Source organism: Centropristis striata, chromosome 15 (genome assembly GCF_030273125.1).
Source record: "Centropristis striata isolate RG_2023a ecotype Rhode Island chromosome 15, C.striata_1.0, whole genome shotgun sequence".
Classification (NCBI taxonomy): domain Eukaryota; kingdom Metazoa; phylum Chordata; class Actinopteri; order Perciformes; family Serranidae; genus Centropristis; species Centropristis striata.
In genome coordinates this window covers 30,292,247-30,310,882 of record NC_081531.1, presented here as the reverse complement: position 1 = coordinate 30,310,882, position 18,636 = coordinate 30,292,247, and the positions used below count along the sequence as shown (strand labels likewise).

At 38.7% G+C, this 18,636-nt stretch overlaps 1 protein-coding gene across 1 annotated transcript in view; it reads left to right on the top strand.

Moving 5' to 3' along the window:
• Nucleotides 1-18,636, top strand: part of LOC131986987 (seizure protein 6 homolog) — a 97,335-nt gene that overhangs the window by 58,339 nt on the left and 20,360 nt on the right. Inside the window, exon 4 of the mRNA XM_059352129.1 lies at nucleotides 11,282-11,474. Within this exon, the coding sequence (XP_059208112.1) occupies nucleotides 11,282-11,474 (193 nt within the window). The remainder of the gene's footprint in view (nucleotides 1-11,281; nucleotides 11,475-18,636) is intronic.

Here is an 18,636-nt window from a genome sequence, read left to right as displayed (position 1 = left end):
GTTGTATGTTTCATAACCACTAACACTGTTTCAGCCACTGCCAGTTACACGCTAACAAGCTTGTAAATAGAAATCTACCCATTACCTAGCACTGCTCCTTCACCAGTCAACCTAGTGTGAATAGCATTGGTGGGCAGGGTGGTGGACAGATTCACACTTTATGATTGAGGGATAAAGAGTAGATGTGCTTTCAGTCAGTTTTTTTTATTAATTAACATGTTAAAAAACAATATGAATCACTGCAAAGTATTTGCATTTAATACAGCAGTATTTTACATTTGGCTGGGTTATTATAGATTCAGCTAAATAAATAAACCTTCTTAGCACCTTTGCAGTCCTGTCTCTGCTGCTTCCATCCCAACGATGGCTATCCCATTTCTTTCAATAGAACACGAGTAGAAATTCCTAAGCATCCGATTCCAGTCTTGTCTTCCTAATCCTAATTGATAATAAGAGGCACATAGTTCCTTCCCTGCAACTTCCCAAAGTCCACTATCATCTCCTTGCTCCCATTCAGGAGGAGGTAGCTGCCCTGCCACTAGCTGGTCAGGTTCTCTGTTTCCTTTAGGTAGATCTGTGATCAGGCCTACCTCAGACAAAAATGTTTACAGAGTCGTGTGTACAGGGAGCACAGCAGGGGGGGATCGAAACATAGCCCTGGGGTGCTCCAGTGGATTGTTGAAGGACTGTTGAAGAGGCGTGTCACCCCAGTCTCACCACCTGGGGTCTGTATGTCAGGACGTCAGGGATCCACATGCACAGTGAGGTGTTAAATTCCTAGTACTTAAGCTTTGTGACAACCTTAAAGGGATCTGTGATATTGTCAATGTAGTCAATTGACAATAATCTGACATAAATATGTGCAGGACATTTTAACAGAGCCCAAACTATATTATATTATTTGTTAGGATGCAAAATATAGATAAGATAAGATAAGATAAGATAAGACTTTATTTATCCCGCAGTGGAGAAATTTAGTCATCACAGAAGCTCAAGATACAGACATATAGGTATAAAAAACAGAATAAAGAATATAAAAAATAAGACACATACATACATTAATTACAGCTCATATAAAAATTACTTATATGGCTGCATTTATTATTAATATATATTTTTTGTGTTTTTTTTTCCTGGGAGCATTTACATTTATTGCACATTAGAGAAAATATATTTTAGCATGCTAAATAGGTTAAATAGGTGGTTAGATGTAGTAGTATGAACATCAATGAATAAATATATTTAAAGAAATGCAGAGGATATACGCAGTATAGTATATAAGTGGTATAAGATATATATATATATATATATATATATATATATATATATGGGCATGAGAAATATACGTAGGTGGGTGATAAGACTGATCCTTTAAATCTTTTTATATATATATATATATATATATATATATATATGGGCAGGAGGAATTATTATTTATAAAAATAGACATATTCTAATTATCTATATATATATATATATCTATATCTAACAGTCATTTATTTCATTACCATGTCAAAACAGCTGTGTCACGCATGTGAAAAGGTTTTTTTTTGTGATATCTTAAGCACATCTCATTTCTGTCCTCTACTGTATCTGTCTCCTCCTCTTCTCCGCAGGCACTTCTGCAATAAGGTTTTAGTAGAGGACAGATGGAGGTTTTTCAAAACTGGGCTGTGGCATTAAAGTGCCTAAAATCTGTTTTTATTTGATCAAATAAATCCGGTGGGTTAGCTAGCTATCAGCTCCTTCCAGGCCATCTGTCCCACTCTGATTTCTTCGTCTCCTTTGCACACTGATCTACCTGCCTGGGTCTCAAGGAGCTACCGTCTTAGGCTCTGCACAGGTTGTTCCAGCTCTGTTTCATGGTGGTCACATCCCCACACTCGCTGCTAAAAGAGAATGCATTGTGTTGGGAGGACTGAGAGTGGTTGATACATTTCAGGGGTTATGAGCCCAGACATGGCCAATTTCTCCCACTGCCACAAAGGCTGATTGGGAGAGTGTTTCCATTTTCTGACAGGTTTAAAGCAGCATCATTCAAAAAGATGGCGAGAGAGGATTTTGAGGTCAATACTGTATATCTCATTTTCTTTCTCGCTTTTCTTCATCCCTCTCCCAATTCTTCCACCCTTTTTTTCTATTTCCATCCTGCTCTCATTTATCAGTATTTCTGTTTGTCTATCCTCTACCCTGTCCCAATCAGTTTCAGTTCTTGTGGTGAATCTGCAGGACACCGGAATGAATTTACACACATCTATATAATTATTTTTTTCTCATTAATTCTTTTTTATTTTATTCTCATGATTATGTTGGTTATAACAGCAAGTGGCCATTAGTTAAAAGGCAACACAAAACTTTTGACTTGTTTGTTTCTTTAATTAAAGCTTATGAATATCAAACGAATGCCTTGAATCTCAGTGGGGAAAATTATAGCCTCCAAATTTTTCATGCTCACATGAGTGAATTTTTCAGATGTTTCCAAACAAACATCTAATGAGCTCAAGGCTGCATGTGCTAATGAGTTACATCTCAGGTGGGAAAAAATACAGTCAAGGTGGATTGTCAGTGCAGTGTCCCTTTAAGGATTGAGATGTTACAGAGCATGCTAAGTGTTTATAGCTAACCCCGACTTTAGGGTTAACGATTGGTATTTGATGCTGCCTCTGTGACCACGCTCCTCTGACTCAATCAATAGTCATGTTAATAAGCAGAAGCAATACTTGACACACAGCCTCCTCTCTGTGCTGGGTGAATTGCTATATTGATCCTTGCACTCTCATTTTAATTCCAGTATTTCTTACAAAAGAAGCTAAATGCACATGGCATTGACCCTGGCCAAGCGTGGCTGATGAGGGAGGGAATTAAATTTGTTTTGTTGGTGTTCAGTGACTGCTAGCGCTCTCTTCAAATGAAAGGGCCACAATAAAGCGTTGTGAAATCTCCACTGAATCCAAGTCTTGACACTTTTGTAAAACATTTCCCTTTAAAAACGATTGCAGTGATCCTCCCTCCTCGCCTCTCATGTACAGTACTAAAAATGGCATTTTAACAATGCAGATGTTTCTGTAATTCCCCAGCAGCACAAACGATGCAACACATAGCAGATATGTCGCTGAGAAACCGAGCCTGACTGAGTAATGGAGGCCAAGAGAGGCTTGCTGCCTTTAATCAACTTGAGATGAGGTAGAGGGAAGCCTTCATCATGTTGTGCCTTGGGGGAGTAAGGCAGGACATAAAGAAGGCCAGTTTGATCTTGATGAGCTTTTTAGGGTGTCAGGGCTTCTCTGAGATGAGTTTTCATGGGGCCTAGTCATCCTGAGAGGAATGCTTTCAGGTGACACTAATTGCTCCTCCACCCAGCTAGCTGTCAGGAAGAGAGAAAACTCTGTCTGGCTGAAAACTATGTTCTCTCCAAGTCTTTCAGTGTCACATTGAGGCTGGTAGAGGAAAGATGCATGCTAGAAAATATGAAGAGTAATTAGCAATGCATGAATTTAAATCTATGCAAAAATGCACACTGCAGCAAATAAATGGAGATGTCAGGGCCCAAGAGGCACCTCAGAGAGTGAGGCTGATTTATCAAAGAGCAAAAGTCTCATTCCATCAACGTTTTTCAAATGCTGAAAGCCATAATGTAATATGCTTTACTGTAAGCTTCTGGGGGCGGGGTGAAGATAATCTTTGAGAAAATTATCATTTTTACCCATTTTCTATCAAATTGAAGTGGGTTAGTTTTGACTGATTATTGGAGGGCACTGCACAATGCACAACAGACTTTATCAGTAGCAGAAAGATTGCAGGATTGCATTGATTCCCTGTGAGCTTTTGTTCTGTTATTCCATTTATATGCTGCTCCTTGCATAGTGTGTTTACTTGTGTGTAAAAAAAAAAAGGATGGGTTAAATGCAGAGGTTGAATTTCCCCATTGTGGGTTTATTAAAGCATTTGATAATAATAATAATAATAATAATAATAATAATAATAATGATAATATATGTTTTTATCCAAAACAAAGCAAGGACAAGCAATTGAGGATAAGAAAACATAGAAGACTTTTTCACATGCAAGACTTCCTCCTCTTTTTCCTACCTGTAGAATATGGCACACCCCACTGATGTATTCAAGGTCTGCACTTAAGGTCAAAGATAACCAGACATTTTTTAAAAATTCCTTTTCGCATTCCAAACCAATTTATTTTTGCTTGAAATGCTCCAAACAGTTCACAAATTGAATACAACCTGTTCCGTGCTGGTAGAAAAGTGATTTCACTGGTGGAGGCATTTGACATTCTCAGGAGCATAAATCTTACATAAAAATGTGACATAAGTGACAATGAGCAAGTTAGTATTGTATTTAGCCACCGGCTCCGGCACATTTTCATTAACAGTCAGCTTCTGCTGATTGGTAAGGATCCATTGTTTTAGACAGCGGGGCAAACAGGAAATGGCCTTGGCCGTTTTATATAGAGGTGAATGTTCAATTATGATAACATTTTCCATATAATGAGCACAGGGAGAATTCTTCTGTAAGAATTTATCAGGAGATACACAAAAACACCAACTGGATGTGGTGTGCCAAGATTATCCAAATATGAGCCTGAGAAAGGCAGCGATGAGGTCGGTACACTACCAGTGTGCTCCACTGCATCAGCCATAGTAATGATGACACTGCAGCTGCTGCGTCCAATGGTTGTTGATTTATTGCCCCCAGCAGCAGGGTCATTTAATTTCCATGTATAGTGGGATCATTTTGATTACATACTGCTCATTTCTGCATCAGCAATGGCTCCTGTGAGTCAGTGTAAATGTTCATTGCAGAGCACCACCAGATGTTTTCAACAGTAAATTATCAGTGAGAGTCGGCCTCTGTGGACAGTTAACTCATACAGTGTGCTTACGGATAGATTAATAAATGAGTGAATAAAGATGACATGCCATGTGTAAAAAGGCTAATTTGTTTGACGGATTGTTTATTTCCAAGCACCATGAGAAATATTTTTTTTTAAGACCAAACTGCATTTTTATTAGTTTTTCAATTTAAGTAGACAGTAACTCCCTAATTGCATGATACAGATTTTTTTGTTTATCTGTTTTGTGGACAGTCAGATAGCAGCAGTGACTCTACAGTAACAGATTAAAAGCCATGTCAGCCTGCTCTCTGTTTGGATGTGATAAGATGAATCTTCACCTCTGCTGTTCTCTGCAGCAGCCTGGCAGCTCCCAATTCTACAAAGACCACGGTACACACTGCGCAATCAAGGTGTTCACCCCGGAAAATATTCTTTAAAACCTTTATTTTGGAAATCTCACCCCATCCTCCGTATTCTGAGCTGAGCTGTGGCCTGTCAATTGTATTGTGGCCTTGCAGGGTAGTCTGTTCATTATTGTGGTTTGATTGAAAAGACAGTGGCTGGAGGAGAGATATGACCCTCTCTCCTCTAGTCCTCTCATTTTGATTGAGTTCAGGAAATATTATACTGGAACCGTTGCAGGAAAAAAGAAATGCTTCAGGGTAACGATTGATATTTGAAAGAGGACCTCAAGGACAGTCTTAGCTTTTTTGCATTGTTTAGAGCTCCCCTTTAGTAACCTGGATGAAATAAATAAATAAAAACACAGAACAGGCATTCTTTCTCTTCTCAACACAATTCTCAAAATGGAACTGCACAATGTTTAGATGGCATCGTCTGATAATGTTGTGGTTGGTGCAGAAGTGTGCTTGGTCAGCCAAATCCTCGGTCCCACAAATGTGTCTGCTGAGGCAGAGATTCCAGCTAGGAGTTACAATAAGCCTGCTCTCATTACAGTCCAGATGTATGTGCGTGTACATACGTGCACATACACATACACATGTACATGGATGTGTGTGTATGTGTGTGAGAGAGAGAGAGACAGTGAGAAAGAAGTCCCTCTGGGCATTTGGCTGCAGCACCGGTGAAGATAAGGTAGTGTGATGTCTCCTGACATGGCCAATGATTCATAATTGAGGCAGGACAGCTGTTGCTGGCTGCACTGACAGGTCCCAGGGTGGATGACAGATGATAGGGCCCTCTGGGGCCAAACTATCCATCAGTCCAACAGCTCACTGTCCACTATCTGCTCACCTGTCCTTCATGCGCCTCCCTAGTGTATGTAAACCAAGCGGTCACAAACCAACAATCTGTTTGACCTCACTGGATATGATTATAAGTTGTTGCAATATCAGAGAGCTTACCATATATTATATGGACACAATGCCATAAGCACCAGCTCAATGTGAGGATTTCTGAATAAATCATAAATACAAGTTTTTTTTGTGCAATTTGCATTCAGATAAATAGCAGTATGCTACTAATAAAATAGAATATATGATTAATAAGAAACTTCATTTGTTTGGCACCAGTGGTGGAATGTAACTAAGTTCATTTACTCAAGTACTGTACTTAAGTAAAAAAATTTGAGCTACCTGTACTTTACTTGAATATTTCTATTTCTGTTTTAACTTTATACTTCTACTCCACTACATTTTGAGGCAAATATTGTACTCTCTACTCCACTACATTTAGCTGACAGTTTTAGTTACTTTTCAGGTCGAGATTTAACATAAAAACGTGATAAATTAAAAGTTATTTTATATATATATATATATATTTTAATTTTAACCTCATAATAGTATTTTAAGTAGTTAAATTGAGCCATATCTTTACAAAATTAAAACCCTTCTTACATAAATGGATCAATAACATATTTAGAATATATAAAACAATCTGAGTGGGGCAGTTCTGCATAACAAATACTTTTACCTTTGATACTTTAAGTACATTTTGATGCTGATACTTTTGTACTTTTACTTCAGAAAGTTTTGAATGCAGGACTTTTACTTGTACTGGAGTAATTTCACAGTGTGGTATTTTTCTTTTACTAATTTAAGGGACCTGAATACTTTTTCCACCACTGTTTGGCACTTATACAATGCGCTCTTTATGAAAAAGAAAGAAAGTTGCTTTACAGAGAAAATTTCAATGAAAATTAAATTATTGAAATCAAAATAAATGGGTACAAACACAATGATAACAATAATAAAATGATATTGCCTGTGGGTGTGAACGTGAGCGTGCATGGTCGTCTTTCTCGGTGCATCAGTCCTGTGATCGTCTTACATGTCCAGGGTGCATCCAGCTTCCTGACCAATATTAGCGGGGACTGGTTCCAGGGCCAACGGGACCCTCGTTAGGATAAGTGATTACAGATCATGTATGATTGAATAATATATTCAGATTAATAATTAAGGGCACTCAAACAGGGGAAACTTAAAATATTCACAGTCTTAGGCTACGTTTACACGAGGACGGTCTGAACAGAAGACGCAAAAGTGGCGTCGCGTCTTCACTTTTTATTCCTCGTTTAGACGAGCATTTTCGGGAGGAAATCTGCATGCATACGGTGACGCAAAAGTGTGTGAAATTCGATTGTATGCATGCCAGGCGGCATCACTTGAAGCGATAAAAGCATCTTTGGGCATGCAGAAGTTTTCACGCCACACATTTTCATCAGCTACTCCTTCCACGAAGTTCTCCACCATCCACTAGATCTCCCAGGTCTCGTTCACAGCCGTCTGGCTCGCCTCCGACAAATTGCTGCATCCAAAATGTGATGGGGAATTCCAGATCCTTCTCTGTTCACTAATACTATCTCTACATATCCTGTACATTTGGTGGAAAGACTCCTGTAAATTTACTAGAGCTGCCAGAGCAGCTTGAAGGTCCGACGCATGGAAATAATCCCACGTTTGTTTATTTTCCTGTACTGGAGCATGTATGTGACGTAAACACATACGTGACGTGAGCAGATCTGAGCAGAGTTTTGCGTCTTGTCAGTGTAGACGGACACGCTACGGCGGAGCGTATTTAACTTTTCCACTTTGGAAGGTGGTTTCAGATTTTTGCGTTTTTAAACCCCCAAAACGCCGTCACCGTCTAAACGAAAGGCACTTCAGATAAAATATTTTGTCGTTTTTACCCGCGAGCGTCCTCGTGTAAACGGGGCCTTAGTTATGATAGGAAAGAAAGCGATTACGTCAAAGATGTATCCTGTCTGATCTCAATAGATGTTTCAGTGTCGAGACTTCATTTACAAATGCCTGGCCACCTTTAGTTACCCACTAAGACCTAGGATGAGCCCCATCCATCAGAGGGAACGCCAAGGCATGTAAGGAGTCAACTAATCAGTGTGGAGTAAATTAACTTAACACTTTGAAAATTAGCAGTAGAATTTATAATCAATTCAGTACAGGGAGCCAACATAAGTTGGCCAGTCCAGGAATAATGCTCATAGCTTTTGGTGCCAGTTATGATTCAAGTACCAATATGAGTCAGTGGAGGAAGCTCTGAGAGATACCAACATGAAATGCATTACAGTTTTCAAGGCGATATAAAATAAAAGCATGAACAAGTTTGTGTCGGCAGGAGACAACAATCATTTTCTTGAGTTGGAAAAAAAACCCATGAATATTCAAAATAAAACATGATTTATAACAGTCTGCCTAATACTTTTTGAGAAGCAGCCTAGCTTGCTGTTGAAATGGCTGGTAGAAATTGCCAGTCCAATGAGCATGATGTATTTAGATATATTTTCATTAGATATAATCAAAATTACATTTTATGAAGTGTTTTGATATCTAGCATCTGATATCATTATGGCACACAAAATGATCGACTTTGACTGTGGAAAGGAGAGGGTGAATGGAGCAAGGATAAGAGGCTTTCCTCCAGTTCCATGGAGGGTTTTAGCACGATAGACATTTGATTTCTAACCTGATTTTTTTTTTTTTTGGGGGGAGAGACGCTTCACTGGAATATTTATGAACCGTGATGGAATATTAGCCACCTTTCATTGACTCACCAGCTTTACATAATGGTGAAGGCAACAGAAACGCATCATGGAATAATAATTTGAGAATGATTTTCAAAGAGGAAGGAAATTATAGTCCCTGGTCTTTTTTTCTTTTTACTTTGAATTCCCCAAAAAATACAACCTGACTTGAAAGAGAAAATTCAACCTTGCTTAATAATGTGAAGTACATGTCTTTTTCTATGAGGTTCCTTGAAAAATGTTTCAAGTTTAAGCAACATAATAGAAGACTGCAATTCAGGCTGCCAATCGATAAAAATCAATCATGGATGTAATTTTAGAATTGATTGTCCATGGTTGTATACATTTGTCAGACAATCAAATCAAACCCATGGTTAGTGAAATTTCAATTCAATATTGTCATTCACCGCCAACTCATTCGTTAAATGTATAGATGTTAAATTGAAGGAGAATTTCTGGGTTGATTTATGAAGATATAAGATGAGCAAGTAACTGAAGTCACCTGATTTGCAACACATTCAAGCCCTCCATATTAATCCAGAGACAAAAAAGCAGAAGTGGGGGGGGGGGGGGGGGGGGACTGCGCCTAAGGCTTTGTCATTGCTGTTGCCCTTGAGAAACAAAGAAACAAGGATTCTAAAAGCATGTGGTATTTTTTTTTATTATTATTCACCATAGCACATTTGTTTAATGCTCCTGCAACATCTCAACTCTGCACGCTACAATGTTGAGATTTTTTTGTATTAAGCATGCAGAGGTCATTTAAAACACACACACACACATATACACATACACAGCATAGGCATATGTAGTGTTTGACTATTTCCATCTAGTGTTTGCTCTCTGTGTTTTCATTTAGTCTGAAAACCTCCAGAGTGGTCTTGTGTTTAATTCTCGTTGTGATAAAGATCAAATCAAAGCGTCTGACCTCATGGATCATTCAGGAAGAAGTCACCTCTAAGCTCAGTCTCAGAGTGTCCATTAGCCTCTCTGCACTCATTGTCAGCTCCCCTTCGACTGAGTGACAGTTAGCCAACCTGGCCAAATTCATTTTGCTGCCGCTATTGTGCAATGTGCTCATCCTGCCCACTGTCTCAGCTTTTCCAGGCTGTTGCACTAACACTCCTGCACACATATTACCTCAGGGACATTGGCCTATGGAGGGTAACCTTTTTTCTGCTTCACAGCCTACCTGAGACCTGAGCCCACTACCTATGACAGCATTAGCTCTCAGAACATGTTATGAATATCACTGAGAGCTTGAAATTGATGTGGTTGAATTAGCTTTGATGGTGTGCTTGTTATTCAAGATATGAGACGTGGAGTCATAGGAGTGGCATGTAAGATAATAAGTCTGTAAAACATAAGGAAAATAAGGGGAAAAATACAATAGAAAATAGAAAAACATAGGTAATTATCTATCTTTAAAAATATATGTTTTTATATTTTATTTAATATAAATTACTCTATTTTTGTTGCATGTTTTTAAATGTTTTTTTTAGTTAGTTTTGTATGACTGCCGCACAGATGTAAGTAAAGACATTTTGCCTCCTCCAGGCACCTTGGAAGTAAGTCAGAAATCCCTAGTCTGCAAAAACAAGTGAAGGTGAAAGCTTTTTATTTTTATAATACAGAATAATAACCATGACCTGCTGTTGCATTAACGCGCCTCTTTTATAGTTCTATAGGGAATGAATCAAGATGTTGCTGCAAAATGTGTCAGTGCTCCATTATCCAGACAGTTTAACTACATGCAATCCTCCCGAGGTTCCCTCACCAGATTTAGCTGCAGATGCTGTTCAAACCTGTTGAAGTTATAAAGCACTGCTGTCTGAGTGGCTTACAGGCACAAGGCGAACACAGAAAGAGACTGAGTCAATCATTCAACAAACCACGAGCTAAATGACCCAGACAGATTCTACAATTATTCAAAAACATGTCTGCAATTTAGGAGCAGCTTAACAAAGAAATGACTAAACCAAACACATCCCTGTGCAACTGTGTTGGTAGACAACTGAGCAAAGCAACACAGCAGGTGACCCATTTTTCAGAGAAACGTCATTAGACCAAACTTGGCTTTAAATGGAAACACAACAGTGGGGGGTGCTGAATTAAGATCCCATCTGGTGTGAACAGAGACCTCATAAGTTAGTTAGTCACCAGGTATGGGTGCAATGGGATTTCTTTTATGTTCTGTGTTGGAGTTAAAAGTCTATGAATTTCTCCTATTTGTCTTTTTAAAGACAGGGTAAAAAGAAATGTGCTAAAAAAAAAACCCACAATGCACTGACTGTGACCCTGCCATGTTTGACTCTATAAGACCCTCGCAAAGGGTAGGACAGTCAGTGAACCGTTTGCTTGCATGACATCATACATGACATACAAGGTGCAGCTATAAAGACCTGTGTTTAATCGTACGTTTCTTTTTTCAGGTGTTAAATGTGAGTGTGTTGGAGGGTGAGCAGGTGACAGTGGAGGATACGGGTGGCCGAGAACCCTTCATCCTTGCTAATGAGTCAGTCTTGATCAGAGGCCTCGTACTACGCAGCTGGAGCAACCAGATCTCCATCCGATTTCGTAGTGACCAACAGCACAACTCTGGATTCCTCCTACTACATTACCAAGGTGAGCCTAACCTAGATGACATCATACAACAGCAAGATATTAATTGCAGGAATACATAATAAAGTAGTGGTAAGTCTATTTTCATATAAACTGTTGGACTGGTCCAGGCTATTTCCATGTTTACTAGTTCCATGGCAGGAAGGAAATTGCCATTAAAATTAACACATTGATAGTTTTTTGAGTGCTGAATTCCATTAGCAGGGCCATAGCAGAGATCAAAACAATTCAGAAAGAATTCTTAAATGTGACAACACAGTAACTAGAGACCAGCACCAGCAGCAAATTCTGTCAGCAAAAACAGTAACTGTATGTTTTCAGTGAGTATGATTCCCCATAAATTCCTCCCTCTCTCTCGCTTGTTTGGTGCGTGACATTGATCTTCCATGTCCGCAACAATGTCTGTTTATCTTAGCAATCACACAAAGTGGCCTGCAATTACATGCCCCATCGATTTGAGCTGATGGTGGAAGCCGGTGGACAAAACATTCATTCCACCACATTACTGTGGCACTTTCATCAGCTCCAAAATGAAAGCGACCATCAAAACAGTGCTGCTGACGTGAGATAAATCAGCCTGTCGCTGTTGGATGTGTGAATATTGCTGTGTGGTCAGGCTGAATGATGACAGCAAGGGGTCAGCACCGATCATACAGGGTGATGCATAGATGGGGACAGATGGTGACAAATAGTTGGAACATATAACACTGTCAGTAGGTGTACTTTTCTCCTTCCCTTCCCCTTTTTGCATTTCAGTAGATCTTAGTCAGCAAAATTTTGTGTGCAGTATTTCATAGGTTTATTGATGAATGTATGTGGACTCCCTGTGCTATTTCCTCAACTGTTTTGTATTGTTAAATAAGACCTATTCATCTAGCATTCATCTTTCCATCAATTGTACATACACTTTGAAATAAACCTAATGGTCATACTAACTGCACTATGCACCTACTGTTGAGAGGGTTCTGCAGACAGACAAGGAGACATACTGGGTGCTGATGCCAGTCATATTATTAATTGAAACGGCTGGCTTCTGCTTATTTTGCAACCCATGCTGCATTTGCTCACATCGCTTCATAAAGAACATGAATAATAAAGTGGTTCCTTATGTATCATGCAAAACATCATATGTTAAATGAAATGAATGAAAATGAAAAACTGAGATAAGACTCATAAGCAGGATTTTGTGTATGTATGTGTGCAGGTGTGTCCTCCCCATCAATCACATACTCAGTTATGAAAATATATAATGGTAATCAGTGGCGGACAGACAGAGGCTGTCTCAAGGGTAGGAGGGGGGATAAATAGGGCACCAGCTGCATGTGGTTGGGCACATGTGTGCAGAACATTTCTAACATTTAGAGCAGCTTGTATAGCTCTGCATCATGTTTTCTCCATTTTTCAAGGCCAATGTAGAGGGAACTGATGTTTTCTCTATTTAAGGGCACAAATTAGTGCACTGCATCTCCTTTCTCCATTACAAGGGAACCCCCAAGGGCACTGTGTCATGTTTTATCTACCATAGGGTCACTTTTGCACCCAGAAATTGAAATCAAACTATTCAGACTTTTATGATGAATATCGCCACAGTACTGGATGTAACGTCAGATGTTTGTTACTGGAATGTCAGCTGTCAAAAACACCCAGCTCTGTAAAACACAAAGCCACAGAAAAGAGACGGAAAAATCCATAACGCTAATAACAATTGCTGTACTTAATTTTATGCTGGTCTTTTTATATGAATATTGGAGTATAAAATGTGGCCAAGATATCCATAAGGAATTCAGGCATTGATAATCTCTGCATCTTGATACAGAAATATTATAAATGTCATTGAGGAGTCAAATACAATTCTTCAGAAACAATCAGAAAGCAGAACAGTCATACACATAGATTTGAATAATTGGGTTTCTAACATTTTGTATTGTTTCCTGAATATCAATAGAAGCAGGATACGACTGGGATAATGGTGTGAATTTAAAACCCATTGGCAATTGACCATGTGTTTGTGACAGCACAGAACAGAAAGTGAGCCAGGATGAAAGAAGTGAAATCGAACCTTCATTTAAGTTTCAATCTTCTTTTTTACATATATCCTATTGTGTCTGATGCAGCTGTAGATTTCCCTGGCCACTTTATGATATCAATTGTTAAGACCCTATAAAACCCTTATAAAACACTTGCACATAGATAACTTTCTGTATTGCATATAAAAACCCTGCAGTCAGCTGTGTGGTGTAAGTCGTCCATCGAGTTATTTGCTTTGGAGGTTGATGGGACAAATTTAGTTACACTAATGAGAAAAAATGCAAAGAGCAGATTTCTAGAAGAAGACTAGACATATCGGTGACACATAAGATATTTCAATTTGTGTTTCTCCCCTTGGTAAGCAGAGTATCACCTTGTCCTTTATAATGGGCTGTGAGAAATGTGATTGGACAAGCGTGGAGAAGGAGACAGAACTGTGGAGAGATGGATCTCAGCTCAGGGTAATTAATATCTGCTACAGCGTTGGCTCTGCCTGTGATGGCAGACTGATGGATGCCTCTATAACATCAGCACTGAGACTGATACTTGGAACATGATTATAGGTGTGTTTTACTGTTTGTATGTATAGAGTGGGGGACAGAAGAGGAGCATACCACTTTCCTTTATCTTGTCCTCAACACACACATATCCTCATCTTCATACAACATCAATTGTCCATTTAACAATAATGTCTGGAGACAGCTACTGCAGCTATAATATATGAAAAACAGCATGCATGAAACTAACAAAGAACCATGTATAAAACATAAATTACATGTAACCCATGCACACAATCAGTATTCTCTGCTGGTGAAGTAGCACTTTCATCTATTCATTGTATATATACACAGGTAATTCTTTTCACTTACTATCGTTATTGTATATTCACAGAGAAAAATAAGCTGATGCTTCACATTCTGGCTTTTTCAAAGTGATGCACTCCCACGTATAAAAGAGAAAAGAAATCATCATCATCAATATTACCTTGGAAATCATATAAATATGAACATATTGTGGCAGATTCAGGTCTGGCTATTTATTCTACACTGTAATGATTTGTGTCATAAGTATTCCTGGTTTTATTGAATAATGTATATATTTGCAATATGTATGAAAAATGACCAACATACTACTTTTGAAATAGCGAATAACTGCAATTTTTTTTGTGCAGGCAATTTGAAAGGATCCTTCATACTAAAGTGTTAGCACTCAGATGAGCAAACTAAATACAGAACAGTTCAATAGAATCACTACAATTCTCCCCAAAAGCATAATGATGGGTTAATTACCGAACTGACATGTAAAAGAGTTCTTTGGCAAAAAGTAGAATTCTATGAATAAAAGTGACTTTTAAGAGAGGGGTCAAGGAATGCTGCCATTTATTTAAAAAAGAAAGCATTTATATGCATGAGCAATGTGGTTACTAATAATTAACTGTCACACTGCACATGCAAATGTAGCAAAGTTTTACTCTCACTAAGGAAAGGTCTGAAACTTTGAACTGAAATAAATTGATGGTGGAATTAAACAACAAATCTGTTGTTGTTGTTGTGAAATTATTCCCATCATATCTGACTTGCTAATACATACAGGTGAGCTTGAGTTGTCAATTCAGGATCTAGTGAAGTATATATATATATATATATATATATATATCATAATCAATGGCATTGCCAATTGTAGTGAGGTTATGCAGGAATTATTGATTAGCTGTAACTAATAAGTGTGGCTGACAAGTGAGGTGGCCAGGAGACCTCTGCCACTGGCAGTCCACCAATTTGCCTCAACTTCTCAGTAGCATTGATGAGATGCAGCCTCCAGTCCAAAGTTATTTCTTTTTAATAGCCTTTATTGAGTAAATGACCATTAAAATCGAGTTTTTAACCCAACCACATAAATATCAATAGACCATATCATGGCAGAACTATGGTCTGACTTTCTACAACTGAATCACTTTCCCAGAGACAACACTATTGATCTTTCTGTAAAAAAGGTAATGCTTTGGTGCACAGCCAGGACATAGCTTGGATACAGTGAGAGTCACTCTCTCCCACAAGTCACCTGCTAACTGCAGGACTGCCATCATCTCTAACAACACAACCACTGACTCATCAGCACAGGATTTTCTCTCCTTGGAAAGACATTTTCCTCTCAAAATGTTGATTGTGAATACCGGTAATATTTTCCAAATACGCTGTCATTAAATATAATAATAACTCTCGGCACTACATTCATTATTAGTGTTCTGTTTTCTATCACCCTCTTTCATTATCTCCTGCCCTCACCGTGCCAGGTTTGATCTCATTCCAGCTCTCTACCTGAACAGATTCAGGCAATATGTGGAACACAGCAGTGCAGCAGTTTATTAGACCTAAATTGAAATGCATTTTATTTGTTTGTCCAAATAAGGTGGATAGCTTGACTGGCTTCCTCACCTCATCTATTGTGCCCTCGTCAACACTATTTGTCCTTTATTAGTTGAGGAGCAGCATTCTCGATTTGGCAAATGAAAAATGTGCATACAGCAAAATAAGCCTCGTTAATGGGGAAGGTTTGTGAGCAAATGCAGGAGTCAGACCAAGTGTTTACTTTTTAAAATGATTTCCAAAAGTTGAGACTCTTTTGACCGAGAGGCCTGACGAAACCACAACTAATTATTGGATCCGAAATACAGTTTATGGATTGTATATTTGTGGACACAAAATCGTTGAATTTCACACAGGTGAGAAAAGGCAGGAAGAACTACAAACTGCAATACTTAATATTCAAAAAAAGCCAGGACAAATCCATCGCTGTTGCGCAGATAAGAGAGACAGAAAAAGAAAGAAAGCACGACAGGATGTGTTCTTCTTGAACTCTTGACAAAAATAAAGTGAAAAGAAACCATTTAGCCCATGTTCAGAAACCTGATGATTATGTATTGGTAATGACAAGCTACACAAAAAACAATTTTCTAAATTCATACTGTGCCATTTAAAGCCCAAAAGCTTTTATCTATTTTTTCCTCACTGCATTTGAGTATCAGTTTTTTAAGAGAAACACAATTTGAACAGTGTCCACTACAGACAGGATGTTCGAGTGATCATTTTCTGAATCACAGAGAACTGATTTCAACAAAACACTACTGAAGGAAGGACTTAGTACCTCACAGTGCTCCCATGACTCTTTCAAAATTACACTCTGTAGATAAAGCAGGACATCACAGTTCAAAACTAGGAGTTATTACTGACATGAATGCTCGAATGTCTCACAAACATCCATAATAGCTGACATATATTGGTATTTTGTTTAGGGTTGTTTAAAAATAGGTTTCATGCTGTGAAACTGAAGGTATCACCAATGTGACTATTTCCTCTCCTCTACAAGGAAACAATAACTAAAGACACATCTGTTTGCTGTGGCCCAACAGTACCATCAGCTAATCTTCCTGGCTGTCTGCACCGTGGATCTATTATTTGTAATGGCAAAACAATCAGACTTTATGGCCCAGCACCACATCTACTGGAATGGGGGCCGCACGTAATTTAATACTTCAGGAATTGGCTCCACAATTTTTGCCTCTGGCTCTCCCGCTGCATGCTCAATAGGGATGTAAATGCTGCTATGATAATGGCAATAGCTAGGTTCATTGGAGCTAGTGATAAACTATGAATTGAATGGATGACCCAGGGGCAGTGTACCTCGTCCCTGTGGCTCACTGATTTAGTGCATAGAAAGGCCTGTTTCATTATGGTAGAAAGCAGTGGCTTGTGTAAAAGAAAACCCAAAGTCAGTGGATGGCGGCAGCTTTACAAGCCTTTATGGCCATTATGCGTTTAGGGCTGTTTTCCCTGGAGTTCAAGTTCAAAGATTGATATAAGAACATTTCTGAATATCTTATTTAGCTTCAAGGTAATGTTAAAAACATCACTAAAGAGTTGTTTTTCGTCTACAAATGACCGCCTGAAATGAAAGCACGAACCTACTGCAGGGTGTCTAATCTTTTTTTGCTGTTCTGAGGTCTTTGCATTCAGATGCAGAATTCATATAGGTAAAAGTATTCATGTGTGTATCAAGTGTCAACTTTCTCCTCCTACATATGGCCATGATTCAGCTCTAAACATTGTTTAGCTTTTTTGTCGTGGACCCTATGTTTTTAGAAGGTCTTTAGAAGTTGGTCTTTACTTGTACTTGATACTTGTATCTGGGGGTAGCCGACTTCTACAATTGGCAGGTTGTAGGAAAGAATGAAGTTAGATAGCTAAAAGTAACAATAATGGATAGCTAAAGAAGAAGAAGAAGATTACTTTATTAATCCTACAATGGGGAAATTCAACCTCTGCATTTAACCCATCCTTTTTTACACACAAGTGAACACACCATGCAAGGAGCAGTGGGCAGCACATTACTGCGCCCGGGAAGCTGTGCAGGGGGGTTAGGTACCTTGCTCAAGGGCACTTCAGTCCTAGACCTGTCAGTACCGGGATTCGAACCGGCGACTCTCCAGTTACAAGCCCGATTCCTAACCCACGGACTAAACAGTTGAAATAGTAACATTAATGGATAAACGGGTGAAATAGTTAGCCAGAAAAAATGTTAATGCATAAGTGGCTTCTGCCTCTGTGATAGGCTACAGTTCTGTGATGGTCCACATGATAAGAATCAAGCAGAACACCTGGATGTAAGATTAAACATAAAGAGGCTAAAGAGTTAGACTTACACACACATGTCTATAGAACAGCTTACATCAAACAACTCTTCAATGATGCTGTTGATTCTGTAAACAACAAATACCTTCATAAATGATCATTAATCATATTTACATAAGTAGATTAAGGTGTTACTACACCACAAAGCCCATGCTCGATTATCATAATTGCTTTTATGACTGCAAGTACAACTTCAGCACAGACAGGCCCTTCACTATGCCCTTTCCCTTGTTGGTTTCTCCTTCTATTAGCTCTTATTAAGGCTTAGCATACACTCCATTAAGCAGAAACATGATGTGCAACTTGCAAAGTTTGACTTAAGTTGGAGCTCTTTTAAGGTTTCCTTAATTTTCCCAGTGCACAATCACACTGTGATTGTAACACGGTCCATAGTGGGTCCAATTATGTTGCTTGTTTTGCTGTTCACACATTTCCAGAAGTTTAAAAGT